At 37.8% G+C, this 22033-nt stretch overlaps 1 protein-coding gene across 1 annotated transcript in view; it reads right to left on the bottom strand.

Moving 5' to 3' along the window:
- Positions 1-22033, bottom strand: part of VPS13B (vacuolar protein sorting 13 homolog B) — a 434090-nt gene that overhangs the window by 350185 nt on the left and 61872 nt on the right. Inside the window, exons 12-17 of the mRNA XM_063130990.1 lie at positions 21749-21836; positions 19865-20056; positions 18758-18927; positions 17615-17809; positions 17190-17314; positions 4038-4219 (exon numbers count right to left, since the gene is read on the bottom strand). Coding sequence (XP_062987060.1) covers positions 4038-4219; positions 17190-17314; positions 17615-17809; positions 18758-18927; positions 19865-20056; positions 21749-21836 — 952 coding nt within the window. The remainder of the gene's footprint in view (positions 1-4037; positions 4220-17189; positions 17315-17614; positions 17810-18757; positions 18928-19864; positions 20057-21748; positions 21837-22033) is intronic.

Here is a 22033-nt window from a genome sequence, read left to right as displayed (position 1 = left end):
ATTTGGTGTTGTACCCCACCTCGATCCAGAGGGAGAGGCAGGCAATAAATAAATATAGTAGTAGTAGTAGTAGTAGTAGTAGTAGTAGTAGTATATAGCAACTAGATTTTTTCTACAACTCGTTTGCACAGTGCTGTAACTCTCTATTCTAGAGGAAACACCAATTCTGAGCATTACTCAAAAGTGCTTATTGGACCCTCCAGAGCCTGAGAATCCTGGTTGGAAATTTATTTAAACCATTCTGAGACATCCTTATTGACCGTTCTGTACACCACCTTGCAGCTTTAGCCAGCTGCAAAAAAATCTACTTCTGAGTGCCTAAGAAATGCCAAAAGCTCCTGTGGTAACAGACACCACCCCATAGCAACTTCTATCAAGCTGAGAGGCAAAACATGACAGTTTTTCTGAAATGGCACGCTACACCCATGGGAGCAATACAGATTTAAAGCAGTACACCAGATTTGAGCACAGAAGCCTAGATGTAAATCAAAACTTTTAAAGTGCAAAGATCCACAAAACATCTATACTCTATAGGTCCTTACATCTGTGCTCTGCCACAACCAAGCAATTACTCATGAAAACACTGCCTTGAACACAGATTGCATGTTGTTTAAAATCAAACTTGCAGTGCTCAAAGTAAGTGCCAGCCTTGGCTGTATTATGTGGAACACACATTCCAAGCCAGTACATTGGAAGGAAATGATTAAAGCTCAACAACCTGCATTACAACTGAACTCAGAAATGTTTTTTTAAAAAAAGAGAAGGGGGGGGAAGAGCAGATTTCAAACAGGGGCATTAGAACAGCAAATCACTATATTTCAATCTTTTTCCTAAGTGGTTAAAGAACTATGCAGCAACTCCAAAACCCTTTTTATATGCACACCTGGGAAGAATTCTGAATCCTGTTACTTTCCTCAGCATTACCCTGATGTGGTTTTGACCAGATGTTTAAATGTTACAACATGTACATTTTCTTCTCTTCTTCCAAGGCAAAAGGAAAATAAGAGGAATATTTGACTTCACTCCACAAGAGACCTATTTAATAGTTTGGTGGTTATGTAAGTAAAGGTAGCTTGGCTAAGTCAATGTTGACGACATACAGAACGACATGATCCTAATGAGTTGGAAAATATTGGCTCTCCTGAGATTTAACCAGATGCTACTGCGCTGAGAAAGCTACTGTATTATTGAATTTCATTTTTATGAGGTAAAATTTATTATTCAACCATTAAGGTATCCCACATGAAGTCTTGCATAAAATAGTTTTGCAGTTACTTTCTGGAAAGTAGATTTTATTTTAACTTTAATACATCATTTACATGAGGGATTCAAATGCCTATTTGATCACCTTAAGCAGAGAAATTTAAAGTCTGCAAGCAATTTTCCTAAAAATACTAGATTAATGGAACTGGACTGTCAACAAAATTATGAACTACCTGAAAGGGACAAGGAAAATGCAGTAGCAAGTTCCAAGTTTCTAGAGAAAGCCAAAGCCATGTGCAACTTCAGCTACGTTTTCCTAGCATATCAATGTGCTTATAGCCAAACATTTTAAGTGTACTAAAAATAACTTTCTTTTTCCTAGGATTCTTTAAGGGTACACCTAAAAAGTAAAGTAAGACTGTGGTAAACAGTAATTTGAAAACAAGTGCATTGTACAAGTATCAACTGGAATTGTCTTCTGCCATCTCTCATTGGTAAACATTTTTATTGCAGTTTAATGTGTGAAGGAACTATTTTTTTGTGAAGGTTTTTTCCCCGAAGGTATACAAACAATCATTTTAGTAAATTATATCACTAGTATAATTATTAAAGGCAATCTTGCTTAAGGCCACCTAAGTGAATCTAGGGCTGAAGTGAAATTTGAACCAGATTAAACTCTCATTCACTTTACTATACCAGCTTTCCTTACATAATCTTATATTTATGAGGCAAATGAATACATTTCAATTTATTCCCAAACATGTTTTAACACATAGTTGTTTACTAAGGTATATGTATTATTCATATGTATGTTCCTGTAATACTGCCAATACCTTTCATATTCCCTTGCTTTTATTCATTTATATTTATTTCAGAAATCTATATCCTTCAATGACCTATCAATATTTCCAGGGCTTTCAACATTCTTTAATTCCAAGTAAGAGTATTACGGAAAGTTCACTTGTTGTTGTTGTTGTTGTTGTTGTTGTTGTTATTTAGTATTTCTTTGGCACACGTTGACTTTTTTTTTTAGACTCATCTATTAGTGAATATCCATATCAAACAGGTGATTGTGAACAGAACTCAATACATATTTCACAAGCCTAATTTTAGTTTGACAAGCAAAATGCACCAAGGGATAAGGATTAACCACTTAAAATGATTTTATCAAAACCTTCAACTCAAAATGATTGACACAAAGTCTGTACAAACATCAAACAAATACAGGTCTCTGGCTTTTAATATTTCTTAACACTGTATATACACCAAGAGACTAGTGGCCACACCATATTTGTGCCAGAGAAAAAGAATCAGTGGATACCAAATGGTGCCACTTACATTATAAAGCGTAACACTTTAAGCACAGAATTCCTTAACAACAGCCAGAGTTATTTCCTTTTATCTCCTTGCTTTTACTGACTACACCTGTCTCCTCAGCTCCCTTCACCATTCTAAGGTAACAATTATTTTAGCATTCTATTCCTTCTCTTCTCCTTAGAGCCCAGATAAATTCAACCTGTTGGAGACTTGAGGGGCTCTGTCAGGTTCACTACCACAAATCACAAGACATCCAGGATTTGCACAGTCTCACCTGATTCAGATGTCACCTAACTCAAATTTGAACCTCTTTGCCATTCAGGGCAACACCACCACTGGTTCAAATAGAGACCATCCCTTTTGTACAGGCCTGGCATGTCCTGAAATGTTTCCCAATTCATTACAATCCTAACCCCCTCTTCCCTACACCACTGTCTAATCCACACATTGAGACCCCTCAGCTTTACCTGCTTAGCTGGCCCTGCATTTGAAAAGCGACCTTGGAGATCTTGTATTCCAACATCCTACCCCGAAACCTAAATTTGGCTTACAGGACCTCATGACTACATTTTTCAGTGTTACTGGTCCCACTGTGCACCACAACTGCTGACTCCATCCCCACCACTATCTTTAAGGCTTTCTAGAAGACACATGATATTATCTGCAACTTTCATAACACACAGGCAGTTCACCATGCAGTCTACATGCCTGTCACAAATTTAACTGTCTATGTCTCTACTGATCAATTGCCCACAACTTTGATCTCCCTGTCCCCAGAGGCATATCCTCACTACAAGATGATATCTGCTTAGTCCCAAGGAATGGATCCGTCCTATGGAATCATTTTGCTCCTCCTTTCCCAAAACCCTTATTCTTCATGACAGTAGAAGAGTTGTCATCCTTGAAGTGTGGCACCATCGCCAGAGTTTTTCAAAAAGTAATCAGCCATAAGCTCCATTCTCTTTTCACAAAAAATTATAATTAATTATGGACCCTCATCTCCTTCTCCACACCCAACATAGCAGGGTGGGCAGAAGACAGATTTCAAGATGTTTGGGACATCAAGTCCCAAAAGCCCCTGCTGTCATGGCTAATGGGTCAGGAATGCTAGAAGTTAAAGTCCAAAACTTCTGGAGATCTACTTTTTGCTCACCCCTACTTTTAAGAAATAACCTCTGGTTGCAACACATTGAACACAGACAGATACATTTTATTCTACAGTTTTAAATGTGAATGGTCTTAGACTGCTACATTATGACACATGATGAAGATGCATTTTAAATACATTTAGAACTTCTCATAAGAAATGAAGCCTGGTGACATAATACAAATATAAAACATAATGTAAATATAAAGCCCCGTATATGTATATGAAACACAAATTGCTTTTAAAACTTAAATGTACATAAAAGCTGGATTCTAAAAGGTAAGGGTCTTTTGTATAATCATTTACTAAAAGCAAAAGTATTAATGTAGATACATCTACTATATAGACCAGAAAAAAATGTAGTCTTTACCTGATGGTTGGAAGACCTCATTCACTAAAGCTTCGTTCACAACTGGTAAACTAACATTCCCTGTATAAACCCAACTCTGCCAAATAGTTTGCATTAGAAAAGTCTGGGCTCTTGTTGCTTGAATTGTCAGATTTGGAAGCTCAAATATGCATTCTTTCACTGCAACATTAGACCGCTTCGACCTAGGAAATAAAAGGCAAAAACAAACAAAAAAGATTAAATCTGTATCCACAATTATTGATAGAAACGCCAAAAACTATTATTAATGAGAGAGGCAAAGACTAAAACAGCTCACTAAATCTAGGTGAATCTGTGTTATCTGAACATGATAAATTACTGATTTAAAACTATAAAAACAAATTAGTAATATGACTATTCTGTTGAGATTTCACATTCAGTCTTAATTTCATGATATTTTCTCCTCCATTTATGTGTTTGGTTTTTTTAATATGTTCCAAAAATAAATCACTAAAACCTATCACTGATATGCATCCAAATTCCTGATATGCATCCAAAATCTACTTTCATGTTTAGTCATGTCCACAGGCTACAATCTTCATATTTAATATCAAAGTGGAATCAGAAGCATTAGCTCTCTCTTGATGGACAATACTGTCTCACCTCTGCTTCTACTGTTACGACAACAATCCAGACACTACTTGATGAATTCACAAGTTCAGGACATAATAATCCAGTAAAACGGGGTACTGAACTTCAGGCCCATGAGCCAAATCCAGCTCACCTGCAGGCCAAATCCAGGTAGCCATTTCCACAACCACCAATAGTTTGCTGGTTTCCTGGTTTTGTGCAGTTTTTTCCCATTCTAAAAGGTTGAAATGCCTCTCCTAAAGCTTAGTTCCTTGCAGTAAGAGCTTTAAGCTAAAATATGCTGATAGTTTTGGTATTTTCTCCCTACCCATTTCCCTTCACCAACCTCCACTGAAAGTTACCCTTGAGAGTTTCTCCAAAATTGAATTTAGCTCTCGGACTGAAAAAAGTTCAACACCCCTACAGTAAGCCAACACCTCATACAGCCTGTGTCAACTACCTTGAGTCCCAGTACTGGGGAAAAGGTGGGATACAAATATAACAACAACAACAACAACAACAACAACAACAACATTTCCTTTGTAATGCATAGTAAAACTGAGTCTGGCTAATAAACTTATGTTAATCTAGGGTTCTTCACTTTCAGATATAATTCTGGTTTAAGCAAACTAGGATCACAGTGCTGAAAGCCGCATGAGATAGGAGAACGGGAATAGTGAGGGAGGAACATGTAGGCTAAACCTAATTCTTCTCCTGGCTTGCTAAGTAACAATTCAGAAAGCCAGGATTGCTGTGTCCAAACTGGGCCAATGAGTAATTCTGTCAAGACATAGATAAATTTTATTATACGTTCTGGAGGGAAGAGTACCACTCAGCAAAGGGCTGCCCTTCTCAGCAACATGCATGCATGTATGTAAATGTGTAGTTCTCCCCCATTTCAGCAGAGGTTCCCACTGAAATTGTCCCTAGGATGACAGACATTAAAATTCAGCCATCATGATGTTGCATCAGGATCATAGCATACCAACAAAAAAGATTTTAAGTTTTAAAAATATTAATTATTGTTACAACAATGATTTTTTTGCACCTTAAAGACTAGCAAAAGTTATTATGGTATAAGCTTTTGTAGATGCCATCCACTTTATTAGATACAAATTTGTTACTCTTCAAGACACTGAGTTTTGCTTCAAGATAGCTACCCCTTCAGAAATAATAATAATAATAATAATAATAATAATAATTTTTAAACATGCAAAACTAAAAAATATCTTATTCTATACTATACTTGTACAGAAACAATTTGTAAAAAAAAATGATAGGCAATAGTATTTTAATGGACAATATCACTTTCCCCAATATTGAACACACCAGTTAATTCATGAGGCCAGAGAGTGAGAAAGGGAAGTGTAATTTTTATTGTTATTATATGGCTTTACATTTATTTTCAGTTTGCCTTTAACTGTAGAATCTATCATGAACATTTAACCATAGATTACACATTCACAGAAAATCTCCAAATCCTCAGGAAGTATTTTCATGACCTTCTACCATCAAAAATGTCAAATGTTATTCCAAGTACTCAGTTTCACCATCTTAATAACAGCTTCTCTCTCTGCTTAACTCTGACTCTTTATATCAACAGTTACCATAAGACTGAACAAGACAATGGTTTGCCAACATATATCTGAATCAAACAGGCAGGTGGGGGAAATGGGTAATTCATAAGTGTAATAAAGAAATATTAGATAAAATATTCTTACGCCGCCCCAGTCAATTCTCTTATGATACACCAATTCTGTTGCACAAGGGAATCGGGGGTATAAGTGCCCTGTTGGATTCTGCCCTGAGTCTATATCTCTCATAAGACTGATGTTGATATCAGTACCAATAATAACTATCTGTAATGCAGAATCTTTGAATAATTTCATTTTAAAACAAGTCTCTGGTTTGATGTGAAGTACAGCTACTGTACTGAACTACAGTGACTTTTAAAGTTACAGCTTTCACATAAAAAACTCCCTGATGGCTAGTAACACTGTATTAAATAAAAACTTTTTAACAATATGCAAATTTTAAAAGTTACTGTAGTTTTTAATACTTCTCTTGGGACAAAGATTCTGATTTTCAGTGAACGAGGAGAACTTAAAGAAAATATTACGTACTCAAAAGCAACACACACACATACTAAAAGATCAATATATTCTACTGTACCATAAGTGCAGCAAATATTTGTCAAAGGAACTTTTAACTCAAACTGCTTGAAGATGAAACGCTATAGTATAATGTTATTTAAATTATAATCATTTAAAATATAAGCCGTTTTTAAAAACACTTTTCAATATTTAGGGTATGATAATATGAAATAGAACAATCTTTGTCATGTAAAACAGATCTCTCACCTTTTTACATTTTACACTTTTGTTACTCATTTGTGCTAGCATAAAATTATTACCATTCATGGCATTAAAATAACCACTTTCCAGCTTTTGTCTTTAAAAATAGATCTTTTACATATGCCCATTTAGCAGAACAGATTAAAAAACTATCAATCCAATTATTAATCTCTAGGGCGAAATAAACCTTAGTGTAGCTAGGGGAATCTGCCACTCATTAAAGCTAAAGTTGGAACTATTCCAGTATAAATTTAAGGAAAGAGGAACAAACAATGTTTGCTATACAGTGGCATGAAGTAAAAAAAGAAAAGAAATTAATAATAATTCTGTCCTCATTCAAAAAATAATAATCTTGTTTTCCCTAGTTTGCTTACCTTGATGCAGATTCATTTAAAGTGTTTAGAAAAATCTGATATATGGTTAAAATAATTCTAATAACTGTTCCTGAATGAAAACATGATTTGGCCCTCTAAGCAGAAGGACTAATGTAATCAAGCCTGCAGTCCACAGGCTTGCTATGAAATACTAGCAATGTGTACCTTTAGAAACAGCAACTCATTCCTTTAAAATCAACACCTCCTAGTGATTGAAAGAACATAGTAGTGAACAGCTGCCTCCACAGGTTTATACAGAGTCCCTAAATGTAAGGCTGGAACTTGCCAAGTATTTCCAAAAATTATTATATTTTTATTAGTCATATCCTGTACAGTAAAATAAGATTAGTTCATTTTTTCCAACACAAGACCAGTAACCTGCTACTAGAACCTAGTGACTACTTTTAGGGAGGAGGGAATGAAAGAAAAGCCTGAATGCATTTAAGTTGGCACTTACAGAACGTTTTTATTGGTGAATTTCAACATGCTTAGCTATTTGAAAATAGATGCACTTGCTATATACTTAAAGGGTTATTTTTCACTTAGTTACTCCATGAACTTAATTTAACCAATCAGATAAAGCAATCAGAATCCAAATAATTTGCATCAACTCCAGTACAGACACAAAGCTTCAGATTTAATTTTTTTCACTGCCACCTCTAAAGAAGCAATAATTCAGTTCCTGAATATCAAACACAAACACACTTCATACAATATACAAAACTGAAAGAAAAAATAGCCCTCAAAAAATACTTTCGCCTGTAGTGCCAAATACACAAAAACATAGGTATGACAAATTACACTTATTCAGGTGTGTGAAGTTAGAAAGCCTACACTGCATCAGTCAATAGCACAGCACACATATTTGCTTCTCTATGTCATAACTTCCATTCTTTCATTGTAGTTTGGAAAAGGTGGGATAGTTTCATCTGTACTCAAGCAGATGTAGAAAACCCAACATTTTACATCAAACCCAAATGTGTAAATCCACATATGCTACATGAGGAATATTATAGGGACTTATAGTGAAATGCCTACATGAAATGGCATACACATGGTTTTCTGCAGATACAGTGGGCCTGCTTTGCATGTCACAACAGCTCACAGTGGCTAAATTTACCCACAAGGGCTGTGATGTTGTGCCAGGTGCCCATGGGTGCCATTTCTGTATGGTTTGTCATGCGAATTGAGGCAACAGGGATTGTTTGAAGTTTAGACTTAAACAAACCATGGGTTATTTGAGGATTGACTAACCCTGAAACAATTCCTACCACCTGAGTTTGCATAACATGACAAACCATGGCAAGCTGGGTGCCTAAGGGCACTAGGCACATTGCAGCATCCCCCCAGGGGTAAATTAAGCCGTGGTGGGCAGTCATGTCATGCAAACCATCAATAAAGAAATGGGCGAACAAACAGCATTTCTTTACTTTATTATATATGGGTTATTTGTTCTTACTTTCCACCTAAACATATTTATTCAGTGCAAAAAGGTAGAATTACGTGAAGCCATTCTTCAGCGCAATGGAAATCATTGGAGACAAGAGTGGATCTAAAGGCATTTAAACTTTAAATACCCTGTTCTTTACATAAATTTGTGAACCATCCAGAGAGCTTTGGCTATTGGGTGGTATAAAAATGTAATAAATAAATAAATAAAAATAAACTTTAAATTTTAAAGTATTTAAAGTATTTAAACTAGTCCTGTAAGAAGAAGGTGTGGAAAATGGAGGGTCATGTTTTAAAAGTCTATTTCTGTAGATTCTGAGGCTTACTCCTGAGTAGACAGGCATACAGCTGATTTGTGGTTAGTATGCTGGGTGGAAAATGTCCAAATTGGCATGAATTACATCTGCCCCTGCCCATTTTGCTTTGGCCTCTCCCCTGTGCCCTTAAACTCCACTCACTGCTGGAATGCAGCCGCCTGACAAGAGCAGCACAAAGATCGGCCACTCCTCATGATCTTGGTAGTGCAACTTACAGCCTCCCTCATTAGTGATATCTGTCCTCCATGGATACAGAAATGACACTAGAAAATATCCTGAACACATTTATGAGCTGCTGCTGCTCCTTCTTCCCCCCCTTCTTTGCAACTGTGCAAGTGCACGGATTCATCTCTCCACTATGTACATCTTCAATAGTCAGTTGCCTTGTCAATTTTCTTTAATCTTACCTACTTCACTTAGGTGCTTCCCTTAACCCTGAACTCCGAAAGTGGCAGCTGAACAGGATGGAGCTATTGTGTCATGCAGATGTAATTACTGCGGGAGTATGAATATGGATGCAAAGTTGTACAATTGCTAATGACGGGGAAAATATTTTTTTTAAAATAAGCCATTTTGCAGTAAATACACACATACTCCTGCAGTAAGTACACCCACCCGCCCCAATAGCTCTGTTCTGCACAGCTGCCTTTTTTGCAGTTTGGAGTCAAGGGAACTGCCGAAGTGGGGGAAGAAACTGACATGTGTCAGTTCAAGATGTAATGCAGTAAGAGGATGGACTTGACAAGTGGGATTTCAATGCATACAAAAGGAATATTGATTTGTACTTCTGAAGGAATTAAATAGTGGACAGGCTATTGACAGGGGTGGGGAAAATCAAACCCATTTGTGTATTTCCAAAGCACTGAAAGGGGTGGGGGAGATTGTGAACAGAAAAATTGCTCAGCAAAGGGGGAGCAATTAAAGTGAGACAGGAAGCCGGAAAGGTTTTCCTTCATAGAGACAAGGATATGAGGGCTTGTGCTGCAAAGACCCATGGGATACATGTTGGGAGAGAGCAAGAGGACCAAGAGGAAATAAGGGGAGCCGATCATCTGTCAGGAGTAATGTGGTTATCAAGCAAACAACCCACCTATTGTGGCTTATTTTCAGGATGGCTTATTGTGACATGTGCTCTGGCATTTCCTCTCCTTGGGTTCAAAGTCATGTGATGAAGCTGGCACAAGTTTTTTCTGTCTGTTGCAGACTGAAAGACAAACTGCATGGCCACTTACATCTGAGACTTGTTAAGGAGAATTGCTAAGATAGTGAAAGCCTTGTGTGCTGTTACTGTCAAACTCAACAAGGGGCATGTCTACACCATGCTTATATCTTGGCGTAGTCCTTGGATCATCCCTGTGCATCCACATGACACACAGGGGATCCTGGGGGCAACCCAGGACTAGCAAGGACTTACCTTGGGATATCAAAAACTACGGAAAACCCAACTTTTCTGTGGTTCCATGACCTGTCCTACCCGTGAGTAGCGGGGACCGTAAAATGGTCACGGAGCTGCACAGCCCATCAGGGGTGGGGAGTGGGGTCATTTTTTTTTCTTCTTCTTCCCTTTGGCAGTGGAGCACGAGTGCATTCCTCTCATTGTTGTTGTTGTTTTAAAAAATGGCGGCCGCAACATTCTTCTGGGACATCGCACGGCCTTCTAGACACCCAGGGAGGATCGTGGAAGCCGGTAAGTCCACAATCTTCCCCTACACCCTTGTGGTGTAGACATGCCCAAGGAGACAAATATAAAAGGGAATGGCAGGGGAAGATTAAAATAGAAAAATTGTGGATAGCTACCTTGGCCCATTAGAAAACTTCTGAAAGCCATAGAAGGGTAATACCTTTATTAAACCCAACTAAAATAAGCACTAAGAGTGCAATACTAGGCCTACAACCCCCAGCATTCCCCATCTAGCCATTGCTATACTTCTCCACTAGCTAGCCAGATTCTAGATATGCCCCATAGCTGTTGCTGTCTCCGCAGACCTTACACTAACATCATGCCTGTTTTCACAACCTGAAAAGCCATACAAACAAGTGCTAACTTTTAAAATTGTGTGTGTTTTACACATACTCAAGAACACATTTTATTAATAAAGACCATTAGCAGTAGACTCTAAGAGTAATACTAAGGATAAAAGTATGCCCTGGGGTTTACTAAAAGCAAATGGGCACAATATACCAAAGGAGAACTGCATGGATGCTGAAACTGGTTAAAATTCTGTACCTAGTTCAGAACACTGCTGCTCAATTGTTATCCGTGTGGGACACAGGAAACATATAATAGTATTCCCACTCAACTGCATTAGCTATCAGCTTCCAGGCAAAATTCAAAGTGCAGTAATTTCCTGGCCACCCACACCTTCCAGATAATTTTTATTTAAAAACATCCAACCAATCTCTGGAGCTCTTGTGAACCATTAGAAATTGTTGTTATATTTGCAATTTCCCAGTCCTCTGATACAGGTATTAGAGACAAGTTACACAATTTTGTAATATGTCAGCAACTTAACATTTCAGTTTCTCTCTGCTGACACAAGGGTCTTGGAAACTTCTGCTGGATCAATCAGTGGATCAATGAGGGGAGTAAGGACTGTTTAGGGTGATTTCTCCTCTTCCCTGCAGCCTCCCTCCCTAAACTGCATCAGAGGGTTAGGTGACCTTCCTGAACAGTGTGGAGGTGGCACAGGATAACTATAGAAGGGAGGGAGAATTGCTGAAAATTGTACCCTTCCCTGTTGACTTTGCATAAGCCTCTTCCGGATTAAAAAAACTTCTGTCAACTGGATACAACTGCATGAAAGCAAACATTTTAGCGAGACCAGTCAAGAGTTTCCAACTGCGCACATTGGTACCAAAAACATATTTTTCAAACATCATGTGTTACCCTGTGGGTAAAACATATCACACTATAACTTATGACACAATATGACTCTAAGGCAATATTATGATTATAACTGTGATAAATTAGATGACTAGCATCTGAATTGTTTTGCTACATCTGGAACTTCAGAATCTTTATTACAAATAATAATACAAGATAATCAGAATCCATAATAAAACCAGAAGAAAAAATATTTTAACTCTATCTGCTATGTGAGACCAAGAGCAAATGTTCAAGACAGTCTGGAAAAACAAAACAAAAACTTGGAATCTGAGGATGAGGAAGTAGTCTCTCTTTTCTGGGCTTCAGTCCAGCAACAGCAAGCAGAAGATGACTACTCACTGTGCTAAAATTTGTGAATGAGTGTAAGGAACTTAAGCAGTCCAAACATTAGGCAAAATAACTAAAGATCACCTACATTTAAATTAGTAATTCTGATGGATCTGGGAAGTTTTCAAAATTATTTTAAACATGTTAACCACTCTGGAATCCATAATAAAAAATTGTTTACATGTATTTATAAATGTCAAAGGAATAAAATAATTAATGTTATATTTAAGATCTTCTCCTGAAGTGCATTTCTTTTAGGTAGATAAAGACAGAATACTACTAAAAATGTATCCTCAAATTAGTGTAAAAAGCCTGGAATGGAATGGAGTAGAATTGTATGGAAAAACTGATGTTGGTTACTTACATAAGCATCAGGAATAATCGTTCAAATCTTTAAAACGACATAGGTACAAACTAGCATTTTCAAGAGTAAATAGACAATGCTTTTGCTCTAAAGCGCCTAATTCAGCATTCCTCAGCATTTGGGACACACTCCTATATCCTTTTCTCCCAATGCACACTGACAGAACATTCACTGCTGTTTTAGGTAAGGTCAATTATAGCAATGCTGGTGGCTCATCATGTACTCTAGTCCCAAGTTCATACAATGCTTCTGTTACTAAAACAGGACTAGGTCAGTGAAACATGAGAACACTGCAACCTCAGAAATTTAGGCAGGCCTATCCAGTGAAATTTTAGAATGTTTTTAGGATGTTTTACAGATGTTTTAATCATGTATGGTATGATTTTAATCAGTTTTTAATGTGTTTTTATATCATGTTTTTATACTGTTTGTTTTATACTTTGAATGGTTTTAGTTTTTGTGAACCGCCCAGGGCGCTTCAGCTATTGGGCGGTATAAAAATGCAATAAATAAATAAATAAATAAATTTAGCTACAGTCCCCATCATGACTGAGCAAGTCACATGACACATAAACACCTAGCTTCCTAATACTGGGGAGTTCACTGCAGCACAGCTAGAGCAGCATAAGGCTGGAATGAAGACAGGTGAGGAGATCAATTCTCACCCTCAGCTGGCATAATTGTGGAGAAGTTTGTTCAAGAGAGACTCCATTTTAGAAGGCCCAGTGCCTAAACGATCACTAGCTCAAATGTGCATGTGTAAGTCATGTCTCTCCCCTGTGAGATATAGAGTGTAAATACTTTTTATACCTCTAAGGAGTTTTGTTTCCCACAAGGGGTTTAGTTCATAATCCCCCCACCCCCCGGACTATTGTGGAAAATAAATTTTCCCACATCCACTTTTAAAAGTGGGATGGTGGCAACTGGTTAGAATTGGAAAAGTGTTTTCTGTGGAAGCTTGGAGGTCCCTAAATCTCATTTGTGACTAGTATCTCCACAAATATGTTGCCTTAATACTGCTCTTATTCTGCACTTCATGGGTTTAAGAGAGGTATAGACTGAAAACCAAAAGAAACCAATTTATATGCTAATTCCACAATATCCTTATACCTCTGAAGACTGTTTTATACATTTAAAGTGGCAATAATCAAAATTACAAACAATTTTATAGTATAATTTAATGTGGGTAGCTTGCTTTGTCCTCTCTGCAACTACTTTGTCCCCCTTTTTACTCTTTCTCCATTTGCCTTTTCACAACACCCTCGAATTCTAGCCTTCAGAAATTAATCCTAAAATAACTTTTAATTGAATTCAGTGTGGTAATTAATAAGCTACTATAAAATCATGTATATAAATTAAAATTATTTATTGCTCTGAAATATTCAATCTATCTTAGTATCATAAACAAGAATTGAAAGTAGCATACTTCATAGTATTATTTTCTACTACTGACTGCAAATCCTTTAGCTAATATTATCCATCTCTAACGATGTTATTTCATCTAGGCAATGAAGTATGTTACCCAAGTTCTTCAAATACAATTTGAAAAGTGCAAATATTACAGTAATACCATATATTGGATATATATCGTTTGGAATTATTTTTAAACAAGAAAAATGAAAGCTATTTTGCAGATTTATGTCAGAAATAAAGTTGAGATTTTCACTGCTAATTCAAAACATACTACCTAGGGGATTCCATAACAGTTCATAAAATGTCTTTGTTTTTAAAAACTATGGCCTGTTGTGTATATAGAACATATGTATCATCAGATGTGTGTACTTTAAGCAACTCTGGAATGTGAAATCTCAAAATCCAAATAAAGCAGGTGGTATAATTTAAAAAAAAGAGTTGAAGTTTAATGACATTTCCAGGTTATTCTCCCAGACTAGTTCCCACTCATTGCATGACTTCAATGAAGCTCTCAGTCCGCATGCTGATTTCTATTTAGTTCAAGTGCTATTTGATGTATTTCATCTGGACTTTTATTCACTTCATACTACACTTCATTTAACAATGTGACTGCAGGACTCATTTATTTCTTCTTCGTTACCTCAAATTATTATTTTTTGGTTTACATTCTTAGCATAAATTAAGAAAAGGCAATGATTTTATCCAGATCAATCATTTTATTTACTGATTGATTTTATTTCTATACCACCCAGTAGCTAAAGCTGCCTGGGCGTCTCATTGCACTGAGCTACAAAAGTACGGATGAATATAAATAAAGATCGATGTATTTCCATTCTGAACTAATGCATGCATAAGTTTAGCTTTGTTTTGTCTTAATTGTACCATACAAACTAGCTTCAAAATACTAGTATCAAAAAAAGCAAAATATGTACATATTTTGAGCAAGTACTCTAAGATATCCAACTTGGCAGATCTGAGTACAAAGATGCTTTCAACATTTATTTAATTATTTACAATATTTATATACTGCTCCCCATTGAAAATTTTGGAGCAGTGTACAAGATAAAATGAAAATAAAAACAGAATGAAACACTTAAAATACAGTGACTCATGGCTGGACATTAAGGAAAGGATTCCTCAAATAATGACGTTTTCAGGAGGCGCCGAAAGGAGTACAAAGTTGGTGCCTGCCTGACCTCCAGAGGCAGGGAATTCCACAGGTGGAGAGCCACCACGCTGAAGGCTCTTCCCCTGGTGGACTCCAATCCGAGGATGGATCTATGTGGAACCACCAGGAGCAGACCCTCGTATGACCTCAGTGACCGGGCAGGTTGGTAGGAGAGAAGGCACTCTCTCAGGTATCCTGGTCCCAAGTTGTTTAGGGCTTAAGTACAAGAACTTTAAACCTGGCCCGGTAGCGAATAGGCAGCCAGTGCAGTTCCCTCAGTATTGATGGCATTTAGCTCCAAATCCCCTAATGACTGCTCCCAATGGCTTCATATAGATGTTGGGGACAAGATGGTGACCTGCAGCACTCCATAGCTCAATTGCCAAGGGGCCGAGGAGTGGTCACACCCAATGCTACTCTCTGAAAATGACCCCATAGGTAGGACCGGAACCACTGTAACACAGTGCCTCCAATGCCCATCCCACGGAGTCGATCCAGGAGGATACCATGGTTGATGGTATCAAAAGCTGATGAGAGATCGAGCAGGCTTAACAGGGTTGCATTCCCCCTGTCCCTCTCTCGATAAAGGTCATCCATCACCAACCAAGGCTGATTCAGTCCCGTAACCAGATCAGAACCCAGACTGGAATATGGAACATTGAGTATGTGTGTATCTCTGCATACATATATATGAGTTATTTGGGCATCAAAATTATTTGTACAGCATTCTAGAATGTTTTTATTTACTAAAACAGGGCTCCATCATCAGAAAAATATGCAGCAATATCCATGTACACAGCAGGACAGTTTCTCAATAGCAGCCGCCCTAGCTGCCGGCACATATACCCATGCATGTAAAGTGGTTCTCTGGCTGAGGGCCAAGAATAGCACCCTGAAGTACTTTGGAGAATAGTACTCCTTTTCACAAAAGAGACATACTATGTATTGTCACCCTTGCCGTACATTTAAAATCTAAACTGTTTCACTAAGGCATTTTTCCTCAATGAAATGATAGCTCAAAGAATGGAAAGCAATTCATTTGAATAAATTAATTGTTTGTATTGTGAGGTACCCACAAAACAGATGACTAAGTAGAATTAACTACCATAGCCTGGTGATAAATCAATTACATATGTGTTTATTAAAGTGTAGCTATTCATCGCAAAGCAGAAGAACCTCACAGCTTTCTCAAATACTATAACAGAAGCAGTCCATTGAATATCTGCCATTGTAGCAGAATCCATGTGGATAAAAGTAAACAAAAACAAACAAAACAAACATCATTAATTCAATAGAATATTAGATTTCAGGATCCATGCAAAAAAGCAAGAAAATAAAGTAAGGCAAAGAATATATTACAACATTTTAGTAGCTTTTATGAAAATATGACAATGTACCACTGATGTCAGGATTAAAATAACTTTTACAAATTCAGTGGGTTGGACTCGATGGCCTTATAGGCCCCTTTCAACTCTACTATTCTATGATTCTATGAGTGCAAATAACGAACACACTCCTGTCTGGATTACTTAACAAGATATTACTATTGATGTCATACCATGGTTAGCTGATACTGATTTGAGTAAGAAAAGATATTTTCTACACATATGTTTTAGCATCAGCTAAACTATGGCATTCATTTCAAAAAGAATGGAAACAAGTGTATAGCAATAATTATCCATTAGTACCAAACACTTAAAATTTCAACAAGAAAGAGGGACTGCTGAATAGTAATAAGAGCTTTAGTAATATATCCAAACAGAGCAATGTTTTATGGAGAAAGTCAATATATACTACTAACTGCTGGAGAACTATTGTATGTCTACACGTGCACACACAAGGGGCATACTGTAATGCTAGCGATGTCATCACATATATAGTGTCTTCCAATATTAAGCATTTAATACTCACCAATATTTAGGAAGTTTAAGCATTTTGCCATAAACAGCAGTACTGAATGGGGGAATAATTGAAGCTGGTGAACTGTAAGATCCATTCATATCCAATGAAGACAGCCTTGCCTGAAAACTAAATATCTGAAAGGAAACAAAGATTAAGCTGTACTATAGCATAAAATATAAGTACTTATACAACACATTTCAGTGTTTAAAGCTAACTTATTTTTCCATACTTTAGAAAATAACGTAAGGCACAAAAGGAAATAACGTAATAACATAAAATTAACACATCATGATGAATTCGAACGTTAACCCTGACTCAAAGTATCAAATAAATCCAAACATAATACATTTATATGATTCTGTGACATTAGCAAGACATTGGTGTAACAGTACTTCTGTGAAGTCAAAGCTATTTTCAGTGTACAATAAAATTACCTTAAGATAGCAGTGTGCATAACAATAGTGAAGTAAGTTATCAGATGGTTGGCTAAGGCTGCTGACAGTTTGCACAAGCTGTTCAGCATACATTGGCACGGAGTGTTCCAGGACCATTTTGTCCACCAGTAGTTGGATACAAGGCAGAGGGCGTAAAGGCTGAAGATTCGTAGTATTTAAGAAGCTGCTTGAACTCTTCAGGGAATACAGTGGAAAAAATATAAAGGCCAAATTAATGTAACATAACCCACATTGTAAAAATAAAGACACACACCTCCAAATAAGACTTTATTTACTACAGATGCTTGAAAAGTCAAATTTCTCAGCAGTTTGACATGTATACAAATATAAACACACTATGTTAATCTATGGGCCTTGCTAGAACTACCTGGTAATCCGATGGGGAGTAGGGGCAACGCCGCGCTGCAGCTAGCGCGGCCCGTCGCCCCTAGCTAGACGTAACATGCGACGGGGTAAGGGAAAGCCCCATCGCATCAGCCATTTTTTAAAAAATTAAAGGCATATGTGCGCAAGAGCGCACCAACGAGAAGGTAAGGCCTTTAAAAAAAAAAGGGTTCCCTGCTCCCCCTGCCCCTGATTTCCCCCCAACGTCTGATGTCCCCCGCTCACCAGTCTGCTCGCCCCGCTCGATTGCCCGTCCTCTCACCCCCCACTCACCCGCTTGCTCACCCGCCCACTCACCCCCCGCTTGCCCGCTCACTCGCCCCCTGCTTGCCCCCCGGCCCCCATCTCTCCCCCGTGATTCCCTCGCCCCGGCCCAATGGGCACAGCACCCCATAGGAGCGCTGTGCCCAGTGCGCGGCTTCTCCTGGCTACTCGTGAGTAAGCCACGTAGCCGGGAAAAGCCGCGGAAGCTGCTAGACTTTCCGCAGCCCCGGGCTCAGCCCAGGGCTGCGGAAAAAATAGGCCAAAAGTGGATCCGGTTATCCCAGGTCAAGGGAGGGTTTAGCACGGCCTGACCCTGGGATCTCCTGTGTGTCATCTGCATGCACAGGGGTGAGCCTGGGTTTCAGCCCGGGCTAAACCCTCATCTAGCAACGGCCTATATGAAATAAGCATATCTAGCCAAGTAGGTGCGTGTTTTAATTCCAAATATTTAGCTTATGGCAGACATTATACTACCTTTTGACCCATGATTATAGGCAACAAATGGCCCAGCAAGTTGAATTCAGCCATAGGGATTGTAATAGTACATTTCAGAATTGAAAAGTTTGTGATTCGAGTTGGAATATATTCCTCCAAAGCTCCTACTTCTTCTGAGGTTGGCATAGCTTTAGCTCCATCTACAAAATCTATAATAAATTAGAATTACTCAAATGTAGCATAATGATTAAATTGTTTGCCCAATAACATATTTAACTACTATATTGTAGTTTAACTACTACTTCTAAATGTATATATTTTACAAAAGCAAAAATGATTTCCCATGCTGCATTTCCCACTACAGGTAGCAGAATCATTCTCAGCATTTATATATTTGCTTTTAAAAGTTCATCATAGCTCATTTTAACCCAATGTTTAATTATTTTTAACTTTCACGGTTTCATACTATAACTAAGGCTTATTAGTACATCTAAATGTAATAATCACATATTCTTCCCCAGTTTAGCCCTTGTTCTATTTCCCTTCCTTTCCTCAGCTGTCTTCCATGTATCTGCTTTAAGAGTGTAAACTCTTGGGGTGGGGAACTATTCTGTCATTCTCTGTAAAGCACCAGGGTGCTACTGTATATAGGTAATACCGTATTTCTTCGATTGTAAGACACCATCAATTGTAAGACGCACACTAATTTCAGTACCACCAAAAGAGAAAAAAACGCTAAGACACACCCACGATTCTAAGACGCACCCCATTTTTAGAGATTTCATATGGGGGGAAAGTGTGTCTTAGGACTGAAGAAATAGGATAATAATAATTAAGATATTCCTATGTCAGAATTTGCATTCTCCATGGAATCCTAAAAACTGAACTGCTATGATACCATCTGATATCTTCACCTCTCAAAAGGCACTGTGTTAGTTCCCTAGGCACTACATTGGCCAGCTTGTAACACTGCTATGCTCCAGATTAATTTCCTCTGAACCCTTATCACAGGCAACACTGAACAGGCTCAAATGAATTTCCTGCCAAACTTTCATACACACACTACTTGCGGGTAACATCTTTACACTGAAATTCACCTACTTTAATAGTGTTTTTTTTAACAAAAAGCATTAATACAGAACATACCTAGTTTAGACTTGCTATATGGCTCATATTCATGTTCTAGAGCACAAACAATCATTTTCATAATCCTGTGCACTGCACTGCTATCAAGTCGAAGACTGAGAGGACCTATAATAAGGCTTTTTGTAGACATCTCCTGAACATTGCCAAAGTCTTCATTCTTCACTGAAGTCACATCTGGCTGATTTCCAGACACTAAAAGTACAGTATTTTATTTTGTCAGGCAGGTAATATGCACTAGGAAAATGCGAGGTGGAAAAAATATTTTACTGCCATTATCACAGGTTAATTAGAAATGTTTACAGAATGAGCTATAAAGAATGTAATGCTACTTAACAAAAATGGACACAAAGTAATTTCTCTTTAGAGATTATACTACATATGATATAGGAGATCTGGTTTCAGTGCTCCTGAACGGTTTTTCCCCTCTTTTATTGAATGAAGCTGCGTGGTCTGCCAATTTCCACAAGCAATAGTGGCATGGAGTGGTGTTTAACCCTTTCCCTGTATCATTTTTACAATTTCAATTGCCCCTCCCAAAGCTGCTATAAGCTGCATCAGGGAAACAATACAGAAACAACATTTGTTCTATATGTCATAACTATTACTACTTGTTTATATTTATTTCTTCAAATTATTTATAGGCTGCCTTTCAGGGAAGGAGCCCTCCCAAGGTGGCAGCCAATATTAAAATGCATATAAAAAAATAAAAAATAAAAACCCAATACGATAATAAAAGCAGCAAAAATCCCACAAAACAACAAACGTCAGCATATGGGTGTTACAACACAAACTGCAGCTTAAACCCAGTCTGATAAAACATAATTAGAGGAAGGCCAGAGTAAAGAAGTAGGTCTTCAGGGCTTCCTAAAAGCCTGCAATGATGGGGCCTGGCAGACTCCTGATAGCAACTTCTTCCAGAGATGTGGGGCCACTGAGAAAAGGCCCTCTCTCATGTACTCACCCACCTAACTGCCCTCACAGATGAGCAAGTGAGACGGGCAACCATCTCTGCAATACATCCCCATTAGTTTTCACAGGGAGCTTCAACCTCCTCTCTTCCCATCTTTAACAGATATGAGGAAACAATTGGTGGTAAATGGCAATACTGAGCGGACATTTGAACCAAGGAATCAAATTTATGTTTCTAATACTATGCTACAATGCCTCTTAAAATTAGAGATCATACTTTAAAACAATCACAAAAGGTAGTTAAAATCCATTCATCTATAGACTCAATTACTTGTATAAAACTTGCAAATTTTGCATTAAAAGCTGCTGAAGAGCTATGTCATCATTTAGTTGCCCCTCCACCTTATTTAGTTTAAAAGAAGGGCAAGGGGATGGGATGTTAGGCAGAGGCTAGATGGTCACCTATTAGGGATGCTGTAGTAGTGGGTTTCCTGCATCGGCATAGGGTTGGACCAGATGACCTCTGAGGTCCTTTCTAACTCTACGATTCTATGATTCTAAATCCATCTCTAAGTAAAAAGGCATGGGATCAGGCTGCCAGTCGTAGTATGGAATTTTTAATCCCATCTTCTTCATCCCATTCCCAAATATATCCCACAACAACCCAAAGTCACTCTGTTGAGTGAAGATTGGAACCCAAGTTTCCTAAATCTAAATCCAACACACATATGATGATACCAAATTGCATAAAGAAAGCCCTCAGGCTGTACATGTGAAAATTCAGAATAAGGAAAGGAGTTGGTGGGTCAGTCGACAGACAAACAAGCACGTTTGAATTCCCAGCAAGTCAGACTAGATTCCAAATTAGGCCTTAAAAGGTAAATCTGAGGACAGTCGGTCAAGGACTGTCAGGTGCCTCTGAAGAAGCCTTTGTTTCTGTTATTCAAAGAGAAAGCAAACAAAGAAATTAAGTACCTTTGCCACTGGTGCTCTCCATTGTGTACAGATAATCCATGTAGAAAGCTCCAAACCTCTGCATTCCGGTTATCTCTGTGTACATCTCCTACCAACAAAGCAAAGTACATACAACTAATGTTCTGTTAAGAAAGAATCTTGAGATTACAACCCAATGGTATCAGAGCTATATCCAAGTACTAGAGATATATGTTTGTTTGGGTTTATGCATGAATACATGGTAAAGCTTATCAAAACAAAGAACAGAGGTTAGTCAAAGAATTCATCCTTCAGATAGCTAATGCA

This window comes from Elgaria multicarinata, chromosome 7 (assembly GCF_023053635.1).
Source record: "Elgaria multicarinata webbii isolate HBS135686 ecotype San Diego chromosome 7, rElgMul1.1.pri, whole genome shotgun sequence".
In the NCBI taxonomy this organism is placed as follows: Eukaryota; Metazoa; Chordata; class Lepidosauria; order Squamata; family Anguidae; genus Elgaria; species Elgaria multicarinata.
Note: the sequence above shows the minus strand (reverse complement) of the source record. Positions and strands in the feature narration are given on the sequence as shown.